The 21,920-nt window shown below is 33.4% G+C and overlaps 1 protein-coding gene across 4 annotated transcripts; it reads left to right on the forward strand.

Moving 5' to 3' along the window:
- The first annotated feature begins 6,942 nt into the window (after positions 1–6,942).
- On the forward strand, positions 6,943–21,248 carry LOC127720506 (glycine amidinotransferase, mitochondrial-like). 4 transcript variants are annotated; one of them, XM_052227099.1, is made up of 9 exons: positions 7,518–7,628; positions 8,771–8,854; positions 11,458–11,603; positions 12,421–12,684; positions 13,141–13,312; positions 14,609–14,774; positions 16,726–16,847; positions 18,289–18,439; positions 21,028–21,248. In XM_052227099.1, the coding sequence occupies exons 3-9, from the start codon at positions 11,491–11,493 to the stop codon at positions 21,177–21,179; spliced, it is 1,140 nt and encodes a 379-aa protein (XP_052083059.1). In that variant the 5' UTR covers positions 7,518–7,628; positions 8,771–8,854; positions 11,458–11,490; the 3' UTR covers positions 21,180–21,248. The 4 variants fall into 4 exon arrangements, with proteins under 4 accessions (XP_052083061.1, XP_052083059.1, XP_052083058.1 ...); XM_052227101.1 differs by lacking the exons at positions 7,518–7,628; positions 8,771–8,854 and adding an exon at positions 6,943–7,183; XM_052227098.1 differs by lacking the exon at positions 8,771–8,854.
- Positions 21,249–21,920: the final 672 nt, after the last annotated feature.

Consider the following 21,920-nt stretch of genomic DNA (forward strand, 5'->3'; position numbering starts at 1 on the left):
ATCAAATCAAGTTGTGTAAAAACAACTATATTTGTTTTAGGTTAAAAAGATGTAATTGCAATTCAAACATATTTCATGTATACCAAATATTATGCAGAGACTTAATTATTACATATATTGGGGAATAACTTCATACAGAGGGTACTTACATTCCGGATACCTGTCGTCTCTGCTTCATGTTGTAATTATGCATATAATTTATGACTGATGCGCATGCGCTGGAAATGAATGGTCGACTTTTTTGACAGCTCCAAAGAAAAGTTTGAAAAAAGTTGAAAGAATCGATAAGTAGTATCCTTTACGTATAATTATACGATAAATACACAATAGATCAACATCAGCAATACATGCTACTTCCTTAAATCGAAACAAACCCGATCTTACTTTTTTCTCCACCGGCCAGTTTCTGACAGTTTGGCGGGTAAATACAACAGTATTGTCCCTTAGGTAAACTCTCCATTCAAATACAAAACAAACCGGGAACAGTTCCATTCACTTTACAAGTAAGAAAACCACGAAAACCTTAACAATCAGATGAGCAGGAGAAAGTTACAGAGATATATTGAAGAACAGCCACACAGACCCTCCGGTATAAGGTATAAAGTACCCATATTGATATCAGACAGCAAGGGTTTTTGCTTGAGAGACGCATGTAAACAATATAACTTTCCTATCGAATCTTGGTGTATCAGTGGCGCCAGAACAAGCACACTTGTGGATCTACTCAAAGATCGCATTGAGAAAGCAATACAAAGACACAATCATATTGTTGTTTATTTTTGGGCAGGAACGTGTGACCTAACCCATAAAGAGGGTAAATTCATAGAATTGAGACACAAAGGTAATAGATCAATAGAGACAATAGAAAAAGAGTTCCAGAGAGCAATATCCATAGTAAACAAATATTCCTCAGCTGAGATAAAATTTATTGACTGTCCCGTCCTATCAATCTCTACATGGAATAAGAGAAAAGGCCACAAACATCCAGAAAATTTCAAAAATCAGGACAGTCTCCTAACAAAACAAATAACAGCGCTAAACAAAAACATCTGGAAAATTAACTCGACACTTAGAAAAAACTCTATTAAAGTCAGCAGATACTTCTTCAGAGGAAGAAAAAGGAGAGGAAGGTCTTGGACAAGGAGAACGGTTAACCTAACCATAAATAACAAGGACGGTGTCCACCCTGGCCAAAGTCTAAGTCTAGCAATAACAAAACATATCCTCCTGGACACCTACAAAGAGTGCTACCAAGAGGTGAATGAAAAAGACATCTTGGTAATAGATATTGAAATTGAGGAGACGAATTCGCTTCTCTAACAGCTTAGGTGGGTTTATCCTATCACTGTTAGAAAACCGACAGCTACCCAAATCAATCAATCAATCAACCAATCATCTAAAAAAGCACCAATTACCAGGATAGAAATACCACACATTCGACTCGCTAAACATGAGCCTCACATAGAAGTTGGGAATAGAGCACTGGAGAAACATCTACATGCAGGACACCTTCGGCCAAAGCAACAAATAGGTAAGTAGTAGAGCATAGGTGGGTTTATCCTATCACTCCACTACACCACCACAAAAGTTTGCACGATAGCCTTAAAGTTTATCCTGTTAGGTAGATTTCTGTTTAAATCAAATAGAAGTTGGGAATAGAGTACTGGAAAAATATCTACATGCAGGACACCTTCGGCCAAAGCAAAAAAAAAAACAGGTAAGTAGTAGAGCTTAGGTGGGTTTATCCTATCACTCCACTACAATCCCACAAAAGTCTGCGTGATAGCCTTAAAATCATCTTGCTAGGTAGATATTATTAGATCCTTATAGAGTACAAAGCATATATCCGAATAAACATATATAATACAAACATATCATTATATAAATATAGATATATACCAACTCATGAAAACAACCCATGCCTACCATTAGAAGAAGTAACCGTCTGACCAGCAATAGGAAGAGAAATTCAGTCACTGAAGAAACACAGGACAAGAAGGAGAAAGAAAAGTTGAACAACCCTGCAGAAGGAAAGGAGAGCTTTTTATGTGCTGGGTGTTGTAAAGACGAACCACCAAAAACTGTAAGTACTGTGAAAGAAATTACCTGGCTTGCATGCGATTTGTGCAATAAGTGGTGGCACTGTGTATGCGCAGGATATACAACAGAGGATGCAGGAAAAATTATAAGTACAGGTATTAAATTCCCATGTGCACTCTGTATCATAAAACAACCATATATACTTACAGCTGAGTATCATCAAACAACTAGTGATACCAAAACAGACCAGAAAATAGATAAATTATTAGAGATCACAAAAACAATAGGACAAGGTTATCTGCAAAGTAATAATCATAAGCAGAACACAGAAGGAAAACTACCAAAGGCACTGAGAGAGAAGAAAGACCCAGAAAAAATTATAATTATAGACAACATAGAACAGCCAAACACAGTTACAGACAGTACAACAATCAGAAAAGAGCTAACAAAAATCAAAGCACTTGAAGATCAAATAGAAGAGGCGTATAGCCTACCAAAAGGGGGAATAGCTATCCACCTGAAAGACCAGAAAACAAGGGACAAAATCATTAATTCGTGGCCAATAAACACATCAGTATTTGGTGAAAAGTCTGTAGCACACAAACCAAGATCTGTAAACCACAGAACAAGCTCTTGTTACTTACATAATATTCCTGTCCATCTATCAGAGGAAAATCTATCATTAGATCTGTCACACCTTTACAAAATTAAAGAAGTGAAAAGAAAAAAGTACAGAGACACTGGGAAACTTATGCCAGTAGTAAAAGTAACCTTTGCTGACCACGAGGACGAAAAAAAAGCTATCGTCTCCAAAGGATACTGCCATCCCGGCACAACAACATATTCCAAATTTCAAGCAGAACAACCTGTCAAAGTCGTGAGGTGTTACAATTGCAACAAATTTGGACACATTGGCAAGCGCTGTCTAAATCTAGCTACCTGTTCAAACTGTGGGAAAGAAAATTGCAAGATAAAAGACTGCAAAAACACCCCGTGTTGCGTAAACTGTGGGAACATACACCCAGCAACATCAACAAGGTGTAAAAAATACCTTGAAATAATCAACAAGAGGAGACTCTACAGCATACTGAATACACAGAATGAAACTCCTCTTCCTGAATGCACAGGCCATTAGTACGGCTTACCAACAACTTGTACATATTGTAAATAGTTATGATGTAGATATTGTTTGTTTAAATGAAACCCACCAAGAGGAGAATAAAAAATTAACATTTTTAGACTGGCAAGTGTTTGACAAACCACGTAAAGGAAGAAAAGGCGGGGGCGTGGCTATTTGCATCAACACTCACAAAACCAACTTCACAGTCACTAAATTCACAGACTTCGAAGACACAAACTATGAAAGCGTAGCAGCTACCATACACACAGATAACAACATCATATTCAATCTGCTAGTACCCTACATTCCACCAGAAGAAACAAAACAACTTGAAGAATTAACAACCAAAGTTCAAAAGGTACAACAAGACAACAAGCATGAATTGATTATAATGGGAGACCTTAATGCTAAAAGCTTAGAATGGAACAATGACAAGACAAACAAGGCAGGGGAAATAATTGAAAACTTCCTGACCAAAACAGACATGCTGTGTGTAAATGATGGCCAGCCTACAAGACGGAATACCAAAAGTGTCATTGATCTAGTAATTATAACACCCAGCACAAAAAATAAAGTACAAAACTGCTCAACATTAGCCCACGAAAACGTACGATCTGACCATATATGCATACTAACAGAACTTGATGTATGCAAAAAGGAAAAAAACAACACATCAAAAAGGAAAGTATGGAAAATTAACAAAGTAGACTGGAATAAATGGAAAGAACAGGCTGAAAAGAACATGGAAGAATGGCTACTGAATTATCCAAGCAATGACAATGTAGACGAAGTATATCAATCACTTAAAGCGGCTATTGACAAAACAATGCAGGAAGTTATTTGCCAAAAAGAGATGAAAGATAAAAAATCAACTAAACCTCCATGGTGGAATTATGATGTTAACCAAGCAAAGAAAAACTTAAACTATAAACAAAGGCAATATAGGAAGAGAAACATCCCACAAAACAAAGAAGCCCTTGTTACAGCAGAAGTAAAGTTTGAAAATGAAAAGGAGAAAGCTATGAATGATTGGAGTGAACGCTTAGTAGACCAGATCAATACATCCAGAAATTCAAAAGAGGTATGGACTACTTATAAGAAATTGACCAAAAAGAAAGATTGCAACACCATCCTACCATTAATAGAACAAGACGAACCACCAGCCTTTTCAAATCAAGAAAAATGTAAAATTTTGCAAAAAACATTTTTTGAGGGTAAACATCTAAAGACCGATGAATTTGACGAAGAGTTCTACAAACAGACTCAAGAGGAATACAAAAGAATATGTGAACTGGAGAAAAGATTGACAAAAAGAGAACATAAACTGGACTATGAGGTTACGACGGACGAAGTTGAAGCAGCAATATACCTACTAGAAATAGGTAAATCACCTGGAGCTGACAGCCACTTCCCAGAACTATTTAAGTTTGCAGGAGAAAACCTCATAGAAGCAATACGAACTATGGTGAACCTCACACTAAAACATGGCCGGTTACCACAGGAATGGAAGACAGCAAACATCAAATTCCTGAGGAAACAAGGGAAAACCAACTACTACTCACCATCATCATACCGCCCTATAAGTCTAACCAGTGTCATGTGCAAAATTACCGAAAGAATTGTTCTTAACAGGCTGGCAGCGTTCATAGAAGGAATGAAGCTTATAGAAGAAAAACAAGAAGGATTCAGGAAAAAACACTCAACATCAAACTGCCTGATCAGATTTATCCAAAACACGATAGAAAAATTCAATAAAGGAGAAATCACCCTTGCATGTCTTATTGACCTAGAAAAGGCATATGATTCAATCTGGCGAGAGGGACTATTAGTGAAATTACACCATCTGGGTATTAGAGGAAAAACATGGGCCTGGATTAAAGATTTCCTAAATAACAGAATGGCAAGATGCACCTTTGAAAACTATGTAGACGAAGAATTTGAAACAAAGATAGGGCTGCCACAAGGATCAGTTCTTGCTCCCACATTATTCAACATCTTTATCAACGACCTACTGGGAGATATTCTAGGAGACTACACAAAATTTGCTGATGATGGAACAATCTGGCAAACAGCTAAACCAGACCAGATAATAGAACTAAAGGATAGAATGAAGGATGACATCACAAAAGCAGTGAAATGGACTCAGAAATGGAGAGTAAACATCAACCTGGACAAAACTGAAATATGCATCTTCTCAAAAAAGACAATCGATGAAGAGGACAAACGTATTTTGAATCAAGGTAAAGAACTCAAATACAGCTCGACACCAAAGCTCCTTGGAATCATTATGGACGAGAAAATGACCTTTAGCAAACACATAGATGCCATTGAAAAAAGAGCAAACCGGAATTTAACTATTCTGAGAGAAGTGAGACAGATTAGCAAAGTAAAGACAGAAAAGCTATTACAATTATACTACAGTCTAGTTAGATCAGTCATGGAATACTGTAGCCCAGCATGGCAAATAGCAGATCCAAAAGACCTGCAAAAACTTGACAGAGTACAGAGAAAAGCACTAATCCTATGCATGGATATGCCTACAACATCTGGCAGAGAAGCACTAGAAGTCGAAACAGGAGTTATGCCAATAGACCTTAGGCTAGAACAAATAGCCATAAAAGAGATAGCAAAGATTAAATCCAAATCTGCACAGGAACCCATCAAACAGCAACTTGTGAGGTATGAAGATCAGGACACCTATGACAAGTACCCAACACCAATGGGCAAAGCACTAAGCCAAGCAGCAGAAATGGACAAACAGACGAAGATTAACATCAATCTCATAGAACCTGAGTTTACCTACAGACTGGGAGAAACTCAAATGACCCAATCAAAACCTTCATATTGGAGTCGACTAGGCAACTCAAAATCAAGGACAAGTGAGCAACAAGAACTTTGCCAGGAAACCATTAACCAACTCATGGGAGATTGCGCACAAGAACAAGCAATATCGTTCACAGATGGATCATGCTTAGGGAACCCAGGACCCTGTGGAGCAGGAGCAATTATTTATGCTGAACACATTAAACCTGCTGCAAGACTACACAGACCTGTGGCACAAAGAGGATCCATCCTCCTGGCGGAACTCATAGCGATTCTCATGGTCCTTGAATACTGCATTACAGAAAATATGTACAACACAATACAAAAAATCAAAATTTTCTCTGACAGTCAAAGCGCCGTGGGATTACTAACACTGAACTGGGCCCCAAATAGCTACATCTCCGTAATAAGAGAAATAAAAGAAAACATTGAGCATCTTAGGCAAAAAGGACTAAATGTAATCATATCATGGACACCAGGGCATGCCAATATAGCTGGCAATGACGAGGCTGACATCCTTGCAAAAACAGCAGCACAGGAAGCAAAAGAACTACCACCGGAAAATAACGTCATAACACTACAGGACGTCAAACAGGCAGCCTATAAAAGTACAGGAGAAAAATGGCAGAGAAGATGGGAAATATCTGAGAGAGGCAGGGACCTTTACGAAAAAATACCAACTACGAAACACTCAATTATGTATGATTTTCCCACTAAAAGACATTTCAGTATATTCGCCCAACTAAGAACTGGCTATACAGAACTCAACTACTACAAGAACCGAGTAGGCCAAACCAACGGCATAGAATCATGCAACTGTGGAGCACCTGAAACACCTCACCATTTCCTTCTGGAGTGTCCCTGCTATGAGAACGAACGAGCAGATATGTTACAACAAATATCCAAAGAGGTCGGGATCAGAAACCTGAATTTAGCTACTATGCTAACGAGACTAGACGGCGAGAACACCGAAGAGACAAAAGCCAAACTACAAACAGTGGCACATTACATTGACAGAACAGGCAGATTTGATACTGCTGTTCCTCAATCCCAATCTTAACCAGCGCATACTAAATTAAAGCACAGAGAAGAAAATACGCCGAGAAAAACACACCAAAGAGAAAACCTGCACATTAGGAAAATTCGTGCCAACAGGCCTTAAGATTGAGATTGAGATTTTATATAAAACAAGGAGATGAGGTATGACTGCCAATAAGACAACTATCCACCAAAGTTCAAATAAAGTGGATGTAAGCAATTACCGTGAGGCAACCGTACGGCCTTCAACAATGAGAAAAACCCATACCGTATAATCGGCTATAAATTAGGCCCCGACATGAACTTGACATGATGAAAACATATAACTTTTTTATATACATGTTTTAAAACATTTTTTGTGATACCTGGGACATTATATACCATTTAAAATAATTTGCCCCACATGAAACGTGCTCTTCACTTGAAACAGACTTTTTCTTACCTGTAGCACCAAAAAAATATTAGCCAATCGCTGACGTCTAACGGTTCTTTGTCTCACTTCCGGTCGAATGTAAACACTGAACATGTGGTGCTTCTTGTAGCAAATATAGAGATTGAACTCCAGCATAAAAGCATAGTCTTTGCATGACATGTTTTAAAATACAAGGTAGTTTGTCCATAATATCCAGTAGAGGGTGGAAATGGGGTACCACACAATGATAATATTATGAACAACAGTGATTGTTGTTGTATACCACGAGTAGGTACGGAAAGTGATTTTTTTAAAGTCAACTGATCTAAGAAAACTTTACCTCGTTTTAAAGGCATTGTGAAGACATTTTCAAAACAGTTTCACTTTTATCAATACACATAATAACAACGAAGAAATAGCAAATTTTCAAAATGGTAATGTTTTACTATTCTAGAAAAACCGTTTCCTCTCTTTAAAAAATAATAAAATACATTTTTTAATCATTTGGGTTATAGTTTTGTTTATATTGCTTCTTTTACATCTTGTTAGTCAATTTCAATCCTCCATGTTAAGTTTTTTCGTCAAAATAGAAGCACAAAGCATGAAAATGTCAACCACTCTCACGAAATTCTATCGTCCAAAGTCACATAACATGACGATACCTTTATATATTGTACCAAATTCCTTTCTTCAGAACACCAGTTGGTATATTGAAAATGTAAAGTAAAACTTTATAAACATTTGAATGTAAAGAAACAAAATATAAATATGAATATTACTCTTTATATACAAATGTATATGTGTGTGTGTGTACCATGAGAGACGAGAAAAGTTTTGAAGTATGTCATCTGTCTTTGTATAGTCATTATAGTTTTAGAGTGTTCCTTTTCATTAACATTCTATTTAATGAAATATTCTTATTCTTATATAGCATGTATAGTGAATGCTTATAAATAAAAATAAACAACAACCTTCCAACAATTATACTACAGGTCTAAAATACCTGTTGCACTGAAAAACAATGAAAATAAATATAACATTATTTTTATTTGAGAAATTTCAAACAAAATAATTATGTCAGATCACTGTAAATACTTGTATGTATAAAAGTAAAGTAAATTCATATCTGTATATAAGTTACAATATTTATACAGTGAAATCTGTAAACCAATCTCATTCACGACTGAAGTTCAAAATGCATTGAGTCTGAGATGAAGGGACTTCAGAACATGGTTTCTGGTTTATTCAGGGTTTGGTTTAGACAAGTTTCACTGTATCAAGCATTAGTTGTTATTATGACTTGCAGCTTCCCAGATATAATATAACTATTATTTCAGGATATATATTAAATTGCATGGTGTTCGCTAGTGTTTTTTTTTCTCGACATGAAATTACTTCAATACTGACCAATACAGAAAGTGGTAAGCTCTAAGGTAAAACTTGATTAGTTCATGTATTCCTATACATGATCATGCTGAAATCATATTAAAAAATTGCAATTCCGGGGCAACTACCTGCAAAACGAATCTTGAACAGAACTTCGACGTTACGTTCCCTTATTTAATTATTCCATTGTATAATTTAGAACATATATGTGGGGAAAATTTCAACAACTCAGTTAGGATCACACACACACACACAAATATGTATACAAAAAATAATATCTTTAGAGTGTACTGTTAAATACAGTCTGAAAAATAGGGTCATATTAATATTATTTTGAAAGTTATATTAATTATTCTAAGACAAATAGTATTTGTCTAATAATTAATATAACTTTCAACTTAGAAAGTGGCAGTCAGGGAAAGGGGGGTAGGGGAATCTTCTTGTATCAATATGGGATGGAAGACGGGAGAATTGATGACAAGGGAATGAATTGCCATGTTGGTTTTTTTTCTAAAACCTTAACTGTGAATAGCAGACAAATTGAACTGCCGCTACTGCATGGATTCCTATGTATGTTTTTAGTTGAACATGTTGAAAATACATATATTGATTGTTGTTAAACCACATTATTCAGTATCCTTACTATCTCGTGTACAATGGCAAATGGTTAAACTATCTTTAAATCGCAATAAACTGACTGTATAATGCAAAAAAAAAAAATAACACGCTGATTTCCAATCAAAACTAAACCAAAAGTTGTCCATGCAAGGGAAATAACTATGTATACACAAAAAGGAGGGTTATTTATAAAAATTAATTTTGATATGAACACAGCTATCTAGATTTATTTATTGGACCTAATTATTTAATTTATATATTAAACTTAATAAAAAAGTACATTTTATGACTGTATAACGTTCCCTTGTATTTTTTTGAAACGAATGTAACTTTCAAACCCTTGTTTGTACCTCAAATATTTCATCGTATTCCTGAAAATTATAATATACAGAATCATGAATATTCATATAATATCTATCAAAAGCAATCAGAACCTTCTGAGACTTAACAAGTTAATAGAAGGCCGTAATCGGAGGTCCCCCAAAGATTTTATTTTTACACACATCTGGGAACAATTATTTACGTTAATTTGGAGTTATCTCCCATTGGTTTGCCATACCTACCACGGGTAGCTCAAGAAATACGATTTTTTTCACAATTGACGATATTTCTTTAGACTCAATTGATGCTAGAATATAGTCATATAACATATAACATCAAATCAAAATTCCTTATACTTAATTAAAAATTACTTCAGAGCAGATATATCAATACACATAACAAAGTACATAAACATACATCTCAGTAAAGAGACAACAGGTACAAAGAGGGATAACTCTATTTGAAATATCTAACTTTTATCTCTCTTCTCTAATAATAAAAGATTTATTCAAAGTCGGGTATACATATAACAATACAATATAAGCTCTGTAGAGGTTTTAACTGACATACATATGTATGATATATGATAAAACACAAGACAAATAACATATACAACAAATACAGAAAGCACATCATGCAAAGCATCATCTGGAAATTTTATTTAGATACAAACTAAACAATCATGTATTAAAATCTAGATTTTCAGCTGTCTTCCATTATCTAAGTTATGTTTCTCAGGATTGGAAACTTTTGGAATATTTTCAAAGAATTGCTTATCTTTGTGAATTATAAAAATGGCAGCCAGTCTAGAATCAAATAAACATCTGTGAAACCGCTCAATTTATCCAAGAATCTCATAAGTGTGTGTTTAAGTTTCTCAGTTTAATTTCTATTCCCAAACTGGTTACTATCCCTAAATTTAGCTCACATTTTTTTAGATTGTTTAAATTTATTAAATTGTTCTTCATATTTAAGTCACTTATATTTGCAAGTAAATGAGTTTTCCATTTTGAAATTTGTCTGGTTATTGCTAGATTTATATACATGTACGTTATAAGCGCTAATCAACAGGTAAGATGGGGAGTGTTTAAGTCTATACCAGTACATAATAAATTCCTTTAATATTTTTTATATATTAAATGGTTACAAAATGTATCTTTCTAATTCTGGAAGGATTGCAATGTTTGTTTAGAGTCAAGTAACACCAAGACTAAGAATATGTTTACAGAATCTTAAATAAAGTTTTTCCATTTTGAAAAGGGTTAAATAGACTTTTTCTCTATTTAGCATGTTGGGTAATGTTCATAACTGCCCAGTTCTCACAACCTTACTGTACATTGTACTATAAATTTAATGCAATGATTCAAAATTTGAAAAAAAGATTTTTATGAATGAATCTCATTCTCCAGATTCCATAAATGTAGTATTTAATTTAAACCTTGATTTCATTCCATTTTTAAACAATTGTTTCCTGGTTTAATAAAAAAAATCCAGTTGAAGGGATGGCGCATATTTGTATTACATTATGATTAACTTCATCATGTTCATTTAAACTTTATAACTGTCCCTTACATTTAGTAATTCATTTCCGTGAATTTTACAGAGTGGCATTAGGGTAGAATTAAGAACAGATTTTGCTTCGATTAATTATTCCAAACATTTTCCTTTGAAATTTTTATTGCCAATGATTATTTTTCAGCTGATATTCTCTAATAACCTAGATAGTTCAACGATGAAAATTGTCAACTCTCACAATGAATGGGATCCTTTAGAAGAAATTATATTGGGTGTACCAGATTTTTGGTGTACACCTCAAAAAGAACCAGGCTATTTACCTACTAGTAGGTATGAACACATATATCTGATAATCATGTTTATTAAAATACTATACCGGTACTATACTATAAATAAGTTTTAAATGTTTATGTATATCTAAGATGCACACACTTTAATATGCATATTTTATGTAAATTTTGAAATACTAAAAAACAGTATAAATGTTCTTTTTCATTAAAAGTCTTTCATTGGAACAAAAAGGAACTTTTTATTTTAGACCTATATGTACATGTACAAGCATTTAAGTTTTAATAAAATTGAGAATGGAAACAGGGAATGTGTCAAAGAGACAACAACCCAACCAAAGAGCAGAATGGCCATTGGGTCTTCAACGCAGAGTTAAAATCAAGCACCCAGAGGTTGGCTTCAGCTGCCCCCTTAACAAAAATGTATACTAGTTCAGCAAAATGGAAGCAACACTAAACATATAAATGAACCAAAATTAAAAAAAACATACAATATTAACAAAGGCTACAGGTTCCTGACTTGGGACAGGTGCATAAATAAATGGGATTGGGTTAAACATGTTTTGTGAGATTTCAACCCTCCCTCTATACGACTTGCCAATGTGAAATAATTACAGGTGTGGGTCGAGCTGTTTTTAAAAAGGGGGGTTCCAACCATATGTCCCCATTCAAAAGCATCGATCGTCAAAAAAAGGGGGTTCCCCCTGGATCAGCCACCAAACATATTTAATTGAACGTAATTTATGAAATTTACTCCCATATTAAGTAATTAACATTGATTATTGCAGTAGGATTAAATTAAAATATAAGATTGAAATTGAATCTTAATTATTAAATATTATTTGAAATATTTTTCCAAGAACAGGGAAACAGAGTGAAGAACACATACAAAAAGCAGCCGTCCAAATTGACAACTTAGAGAGGGTACTTAGATTCCAGTGTAATGTCACAGTCAGGAGACCTGATAAGATTGATTTTACACAACCTGTGAGGACACCGTTCTTTTCAATTCAGCACCAACATGGAGCTTCTTGTCCACGTGACACCCTGCTGGTAATCGGGAATGAAATCATTGAATCCACTATGAGCAGCCGAGCTCGATATTTTGAGTCTATGGCATACAGGTAAAAATAAAAGTGATAAGCAGTGTGAATCACAACCAACATGTACACCAAAAATAAAAACCAAACATTTATGCCTAAAATTAGGGGAGGATAGGGGAAGTTATAATTTGAAAATGCTACGTTGATTTATTAGGAATATTTTCAATTAAAAATTAAAAAAAGATAACATTTTCTTCATCCAGATGATTTGGAAATTCTTACATTTGTAGCTCTAGGGTTAAGAAAAACATCAGCAGTCACAGGGGCACGATTAAGGAGAAAGATAAATACAAATAAAATGTACACATCAGAGGTTTTTTTTTAAAATAGTTTTGGAAAAAAAAAGAATAAATTTAAATTAGTACAGCTTCTTTTTATTTAAATTCTTTATTTTTCCATAATCTTTTATGTATAAAATTGGTATTTTACAATTCTTTGCTTAATACTGTAATAAAAATGTTCTTTTATTTCTCACAGGACAATACTGAATGACTATTTTGAGAAGGATAAAGATATGTTATGGACAATGGCTCCCAAGCCGACAATGTCAGAAAATATGTATAATTTAGACTTTCCTTTCGACACAAATTGTCAGGAACGTAAAGACTGGATACAAAATTATAAATATGTAATCAATGAAGCAGAACCAGTAAGTATTTATTATGAATAAAAGAAGATGTAGGATATACATCAATGAGGCAACAATCCAACAATAAATATAACCGAGAGACGTCTAAGAGGCAATATTCAGTCCTTAAAAACAGACAGGTGTCTATACAGTTTGTCAAGGTTTAACTCTCCCCAAATATATATAAAAGTTGCGAAAAATATTATAAAACAAATTTATTTAACTTTTTATAATATATTCACAACTTTTATATAACATCAACATCAAATTTTCGTGATAACAAAAAAATGTTAAGATAAATGTATGTTTGAAATTTCTACACAAGAATTAAGATATGACATAAAACCACTTAGTAGAAGGTTCCTCAGACTTCTGACAGGCACATATATTATGGATTTAACTAGTTTTTTTTTTAGATCTTAATCCTCCCCCGGTGGCGGATCCAGAAATTTTCATAAGTGGGGGCCCACTGACTGCCTAAGAGGGGCCCACTCTAGTCATGCTTCAGTGATTCCCTAAATAATCTACCAAATTTTTCCCACAAAAGGGGTGGAGGGGTCCCCTGGGCACCCCCTAAATCTCCCTCTGTCCCCCTTTAATCTTCATCAGTGGACTAAGAAAACAATTTTAAATAAGGTATAATAAACATCAGTACAGGAAAGTGCAATATACCGGTAGGTTGCTGTACGGCATTCCACAAGTGCATAAACCATTTTAAATAATACATGGTGATTGATAGATTAAATAATTTACAAGAAACTAATATAAAGTTAAGGAGATGTGGTGTGATTGCCAATTAGATAATTATCCGCATAGTCCTATTGACTAAGATTTATGCAACTACTGGTATATGTCACTATACTGCCTTCAACAATTAGCAAAACCCATACCAAATTTTAAGCCCATGCATGAGAAATTGAGAAAATAGAAAACTTAAACTGCCTGATTGATATTAAAACATTAAACAAAAAGCAGAGAGCTAAAAACCTCTGAATTACAGGCAACTGAGCTAGAACAGGTTGACAAAAGTTAAAAAAAAACAATATGACAATTGATATTTATATACATGTGTGGCAGGATTGCTTCTCTTAGTACAGGTAGTAGAAACTTAGCCAGCAGTAAGCTGTTTAGCTATGGAAGTACTTCTTATTAGCTTTGTCAGTTAAAGCACCGACTTGAAACACAGAGGTACCAAGTTAGAGTCCCAGAGGACTTTTACTTTTTGTAATAAAAACCATGCTCTCTGGTTACACATGTAAAGTATAAACTATACATATTTTATCTCTATATTGTATAATAACTTTATAATTTTACTAGTGTTTCGACGCTGCTGAAGTTTTGAGACTTGGAAAAGATCTGATTGTTCAGCAGAGCATGACAGCTAATAGAAAAGGCATTGATTGGCTCAGACGTCACGTGAAATCTCGTGGTTATCGAGTACATGAAGTCCACTTTCCTGGTGATTTGAATCCAGTACATATAGGTTGTACACATTAAAATAGATTTTATATATCTTGTTTCATAGGGGCCTTGGTGGCCGAGTGGTCTAAGCAGTTACTACTGTAATCACTAGCCAGTCAACACTGAGGTTGTGAGTTCGAACCCCGTTCGTGCAGGTGCACTCGACTCCAATCTTAATTGACTAGGATTGTCAGTTTTCCTATCGAAGGTCGGTGGTTTTCTCTAGGCACTCCGGCTTCCTCCACCAATAATAACTGTCCGCCACGAAATAGCCCAAAAGCGGTGCTTAAAAGTGGCGTTAAAACACCAAAAATCAAATCAAAATCAAATCTTGTTTCATAAACTGGTGATAGGTGGTTTTCCATTTTGTTCTCAAGAAAATCAAATATGAATACTTGTCAAGTTGATTGCATTAGCTGTGAGTTAATAGTCCACCATTTTGTGGTAAACAAATTTACCTTCTGTGACCAAAAAAAATAGATAAAAGGAGAAGTGGGGGTGTATGAATATGAGACAGCAACTCAAAGACAAGCATAACAAGATGACCAGTAGTGTGCAACATACAGCCTTCAACATTAGACATGTATTTTTACAATATTTCAAGCTTATTCATTTTGATATATTATACAATTATAGCCTTTGTATGTGTTCGATACAAGGATATATTGACCTGAAAGAAGTATATTGACTGAGGACGATGTATCCTGTATTGACCTCATACGAAGGCTATAATTGTTATATTATTAATTTCTGACCATATTTGTATTAAAATTGTCAGTGCATTATATTCTCTTCATTCGATCATTTAATTTTGTTGTAATTTTATAGATATCATATTGTCTCTTTGACAATAACAACATAGTTGTTATTTCAATTATTTTTTTTTGTTTTTTTTTTGTGTACATCTTATGTATTTGAGGATTTGTTTTCAAATAATCGATCATAAATATACACTTTTTAAAAACTTTTAACAGTATAATGAAATTCATTAGATGACGTCACAAAGTATATCAGTTTTTAGATATTCTAAAAATAACCGTGCAATATCACTTTTCTAATTGCTGTTTTCAATCGACCTTTGAAAATATAGTTTAATATGTGACTTTTCCTGAATAAATGAAATTAGTCAAAATATACAAATAAATAATGTAAAAGTTGTGAATAATTGAACAGAAAGTATCATCATATAATTCTCAACATAACAAAAAACCACAACACAAGACATAAGTCAATCATTGACAACAGATCTAGACCCATGCATATGTGGCAGGGTTTAACTAGTTTTTGGAGATCTAAACCCTCCTTTTTTTATTCTTGATCAGTGAATAGACAATTTAAGGTATACAAAAGAATGATTTTTACAATGACCAGATTATTGACAAACCAGTTAGAATGGCCAACTTGGTTGTTGACTGCTTTAAGGAGTTATGGCCCTTAATTGACAATTGTTTGTGTTTTTGGCTAAAATCATGATGAAAGCTATAATAGATGACAATGCATTAATTGGAAGTTTATTTTTTTGTCTATAATGGCAATTTTTACCCATTTATCCGAGTATTAGCTATTTTCTTGAACAGTGCAGTTGAAATGAAAATAGTAAAATGATTAGCAATCTTACAACATTATCATTAATCTTAATCATCTCCTTATAAAGGTAATAACCTATTTTTGCATTTATGACTACTGTCATAACAATTAATGTATAAATAAAAGTTGAGTATGAGAGGTAACAGGATAAACACCCAAGGGGTCATTTGTAAATTATAAGATAAATTTTACAGTAAAAAAATATTTGACACCCCCAATAGATGATATTACGGCGTCGACCCGGGGTCCCATGTATGGTTTTATTGAACTTGTCCTAAATAAGATACATTTAGTCTTATTATATATATCCTAGGTGATTGATTCAGGATACATGTAGTTGAAGTCTCTAATTTTGTTTTTTTATTCTTATTTTCAAAATTGAATAGACGCATCACTGGTTCCATTAGTACCACCTACAAATGAAAGGAAAGGTATTCTGGTCAATCCTCCTGAGCGACCAATCACAAAGGAAGATAAAGATAAAATATTTAAAGGTTCATCTTGGGAAGTGAGTATCTATTAGATAAATCGGTTATGATAATTTCTTATAACCTGTCACACAACGAACCAATCAGGAATATAGTAATATAAGATAAGGAGATGTAGTATTGATGATTGCCAATGGGACGAATAACCACCTGTGACCAAAGATAACTATAAAGCTTTAGATTATGAGAAAATTCCATACCATATAGTTCCTGGCATGACATCATGTGGAACTACAAAATGTATTTAAACAAGAAAATCAACAGCCTTATGTATGTTTAAACAATAAACAAAAAAACAAATACAGCTTATAAATAATATATACATGATCCTGAGTCGGGACAGACAATTACATTGCATGCTTGAGAAAAAATGCATGTAAGTGCAACAAAGTAATTGATAAAATTTTTAATAAACACACAAACACAGAAGCTATACAGCACACATATTAACCAAAATTGATATGTACATATTGTTCACCATGTTGTCTTCCACATTGCGCCTACCTTTAATTCATAAATAGTCTCTCAGTTTAAAAATGTTGTAAATGAATGGTGTTCTATTTGACATTTGGTAAACAGGGAAATTCTAAATTTTCTCTCCACATAGTCTAATATACTAGTACATTTTGTAACCATGTTGGCTACAAAAACAAAGAAACTTAACATTACTGTTTCATATCAGCAGTTGTGTAAATATGATAAATATAAGTAATCCATGATCCATAAAAACATAAAAGGGACTCAGGGAAGGCACTTTGAAATCTCCATGGTTGGGTGTCAAATGCAGTGATAATCTAGATTTGCATCTACAAATAGTTAACCCATTTTGAAAGTGCTTTCTATGGCAAGCCGCTTTACTATTTATTTGAATTTCAAGATATCTCATATCATATATAAGATATCTCATATCATATATAAGATATCTCATTTAATATATAAGATATCTTATATAATTTAATTTTTATAAGATATCTTTATATTATAAGAGATATCTTATATATTATATAAGATATCTTATAAGAGATATCTTATATATTATATAAGATATCTTATATATTATATAAGATATCTTATATATTATATAAAATATCTTATACATTATATAAGATATCTTATATAAGATATCTCATATAGTTTATAAGATATCTCATATAATTTATAAAATATCTTATAAAGAAAATTATATGAGATATCTTATAAACTATATAAGATATCTCATAAACTATATAAGATATCTTATAAACTAAGGCTCCGAGTTGAAGATGCTTTTAAAAATTGTGACTTGGATGGAGAGTTGTCTCATTTGCACTCATACCACATCTTATATCTATATAAGATGTCTTATGAAGTTTATGATATATTTTGAAGTTAGAATAAATAGTAAAACGACTTGCCATAGCTTTCTGTGAGTACCATGAATGTTTAAATGGAACAGCCTAATTAACCTTTTGTTTTTTCTAGATAATTGATGCCCCATTTCCGAACAGCATGGTTGTACCCGAGTCCTGTGAGTCTAGTGCCTGGCTGAGTATAAATCTGTTAATGATTGGACCAGATAAAGCAATTGTTGAAGAAACTGAAATACCTACCATCAACTTCCTTGAGTCATTAGGTATGATAAATCTATTTATATGTGCACTATGTAGGCGACGGGGGCATTAAGTGTTACCCTTGACCATCCCTCTTTCCATCTGTCTGTCCCATTTTCGTTTATTTGAAGCTTGAGCGAGGGCATTCATGTCCTCAGACACATTCTTCTTTTTTTAATTGTGGTGCAGGGATCGATAGATAGAGATAGAGAAAAATTATACATAGCTCAAAATATTTAGAAAATCATCAAGATCTACAACATCTTGCCGTCATTGTGTTATTGTGCTATGGTAAATTTTTGTATTCTTGTTTTTCATTTTTGCTAATGTGCTTCATCTATATGCCTTTATGTGTTTCTTTGTTACATATTTGTTTGATTTTATAGTGATTAACATTATAACACAATGTTGACTGTTGTACCCCTATTTTTGACATTTCTATTTGTTTTGTTCACACATCGTTGTCAATATAATGGAATTTTATGTGACTGTCATACAAGTGAGACGTTTAGCTAGCTATAAAACCAGGTTTGATCCACTATTTTCTACATAAGAAAATGCCTGCACCAAGTTAGGAATGTGACAGTTGTTGTCCATTTGTTTGATGTGTTTGGGCTTTTGATTTTGCCGTTTGATTTTGGACTTTCATTTTGTATTTTCCTCAGAGTTCGGTATTTTTGTTATTTTACTTTTCACTAGCCAAGGGTTATGATGCAGTCCCATCCTCTTCATCTTTCTTGACATATTAAAATGAAAATTTTGTATCCACGATGTAATGATTTCCATTAGTCGCAGTTGTAAGTGGCTACAGCATATTAAAAGCGCCTTCAAGATGATCACATGTAAATGTAGGATGTGCAAATAAGCAATTACCACGTGCAGATTGTGCAACAAATCTTTATCCCCTAAACATAGGACATTATTTAGTGAAACTTTTAAAGTTCTTAATCAAATAATTGAAGTTCTTAAGCATGTTCCTTGTGTAAATGTTGAAATGTCAACGTACATTTTCAGTTCCTACTTCAAGAAAGGAGTAGGTCCAGTAAGGGCCAATTTTGGCCTCAAACTTCAGGTTCATCTGATGAAAGATTTTGGACACTTTTTAAACACTTAAGTGTCTACTTCAGTCAATTCAATTAGTTTATGTGAAAGATTTGAACAGATTTAGTCATTCAAGACGCTCAAATTCAAGCTTAAATATGAAAAATCTGTCAAATATGCCATAATATGTCACTTTTCAGATGGTTTTTGTCAAAAATAAAAGTGGCCGCATCTGTGTTCATTCTCAACCTTTATATATGTTATGTACTATCATATCATCAAATACAACATACATTTAAATATTAAGAATGAACACAAATGCGGCCACTTCCATTTAAGACGGAAACCGTCTAAAATTTAACTCAAATGCTAAAATTGTGAAGATTTCAGTAATTTAGCATTATTTAATGATGCTAGTATCCAATACATGTACACTGTATTGTCAAAAACAGCCCATATTTATGTAAAAGAAGTATTCTACTTTCCAATAAATAGCTAAAAGTTCACATTCTAACAATTTTGTAAAACTGCTTTATTTTGGGGCCAAAAAGGGGTCTTACTGGACCTACTCCTTTATAAACACTAGACACAACCATTTTTACACCTTGACACTGAAGAGAATTCAAGTATTACTATTGGTCTGTTAAGAATGATGTAGTCAGAATGGGCTTGACTTCTATCAACCGGTAGATGGCACATCATTATATTCACAAATTTTGTCTTAATCTGCCAAAGCTGGAGAGAAGGGGACTGGATTGTAACCATTGGCTATTGAAGATGGATATACAATTAGGTCAAGAAATTGCCTATGGGCTTTTTAAAGGAGTTATTGCCCTCAATTACATGTTTTGCCAATTTTTAGCTTTTTTGGGTATTTTCTTGAAAACTTTAATATATATGGAGATAAGATATATGAATAGGGAGTTATTGCCCATAAGTGATGATCATTACCCCTGTTAAGCTAGTATTACTCAAATTATTATACATTAAGTGAAACTGTTGACAGTAAACATGTTCAGAAAGCTATGATCAACAATTATTGTAGTTATTGCCCTTAAGGAGTTTTGCATTTGTTTGGATTTTGAAAAAAAACCTTGTCTTTTAATTTGAATTTGATTGGAACTTAATTAAATACAGGAAAAACAGGAAAAGGGATCATCCAGAGAAGATCTACAAATAGGCAAACATAAAGGATAAAAATAAACCTGAATACAAATATCAAAATGACTTGTTTTACCAGGTGAATAATTCTAGCAGTTAAGAACCTCTAATACAGAAAAGCATAAACTTTTATACATTTTTAAACAATATATTTTAGACAATGTCTTGACCAGTTTTCCCCATAAGGTCCTAATTTGGTGTTTTGAATTCTCTCTTATCAATTGTTGATTTGTTGGTTATTAAAATGTTATCTGGAATATCTTTTAGATGTCAAATGTTTCTGTTTTCAATACATAGACTTTTTCAAATTATTCAATATTGATATACATATATTTCAGGTATAAGATGTATTTGTGTACCATACAGAGATTCCTACAGATTATTCAATATTGATATACATATATTTCAGGTATAAAATGTATCCGTGTCCCATACAGAGATTCCTACAGATTTGGTGGCAGCATTCACTGCCAGACTTCAGATGTCCGACGTAGTGGTGAATGTTACAATTACTTTCCCAACATGGACAGCAATGAAAATCAAACAGCAAACAACAGCTGATATTTCACACATTCTTGTCTGTTAAATCAACATTTATATGAAAGCATAATAAACATGGGTTTACAGTTATGGTTATTATTTCGTGTCCTGTAATGATGTAAAGGTAGCTGTAGTAGAGTGTTTTCTTCCTTGAATTGACCTGTATATGAAGTAGCAATTAACATTGTAAAAGTTCGGGATTATATTTATATATATATATATATATATACACATATTCAGTAGAAATGATTAACATTGTAAAAGTTCAGGATTACACATACTGTGGATGCAATATTATTCGTAGGATATCAATTGTTGTGGACTCTGTGTGTAAAGGTGAACCATGAAATTGAATGTTCAACGAAGTATGTTTACCTTTTCTATAAGTTTGTATGCAGACTTTGGCAAAATGACAAAATCAAAAATCCACACAAGTTTTGATTTTCCTCAATCTATAAAAAATTGAATCTACAGTTATCAAAGATGTCCCACATATATTCATTTGTTGTAGTCAAGATCTTTTCCTTTATTCCATGATTGTGACATCACTCAATGTGACTTAGCATCAGATTTTTACTTGCCATGAGTTACACGACAGGAGGAACTAGTGGCCTACCATTCAGTACAGCTTTTGTTGGGGACTTTGTAATGTAGTGTTTTAAAGACTGTTTCTCTTTTTCTCATTTTTATTTTGGCCTTCTTCACACACCTTGGTGATTTTGTGATAGTGTGCAGTTGAATCAAACCAAAGACTTTATAGCT

Source organism: Mytilus californianus, unplaced genomic scaffold, assembly GCF_021869535.1.
Source record: "Mytilus californianus isolate M0D057914Y unplaced genomic scaffold, xbMytCali1.0.p SCAF_11, whole genome shotgun sequence".
Taxonomy (NCBI): domain Eukaryota; kingdom Metazoa; phylum Mollusca; class Bivalvia; order Mytilida; family Mytilidae; genus Mytilus; species Mytilus californianus.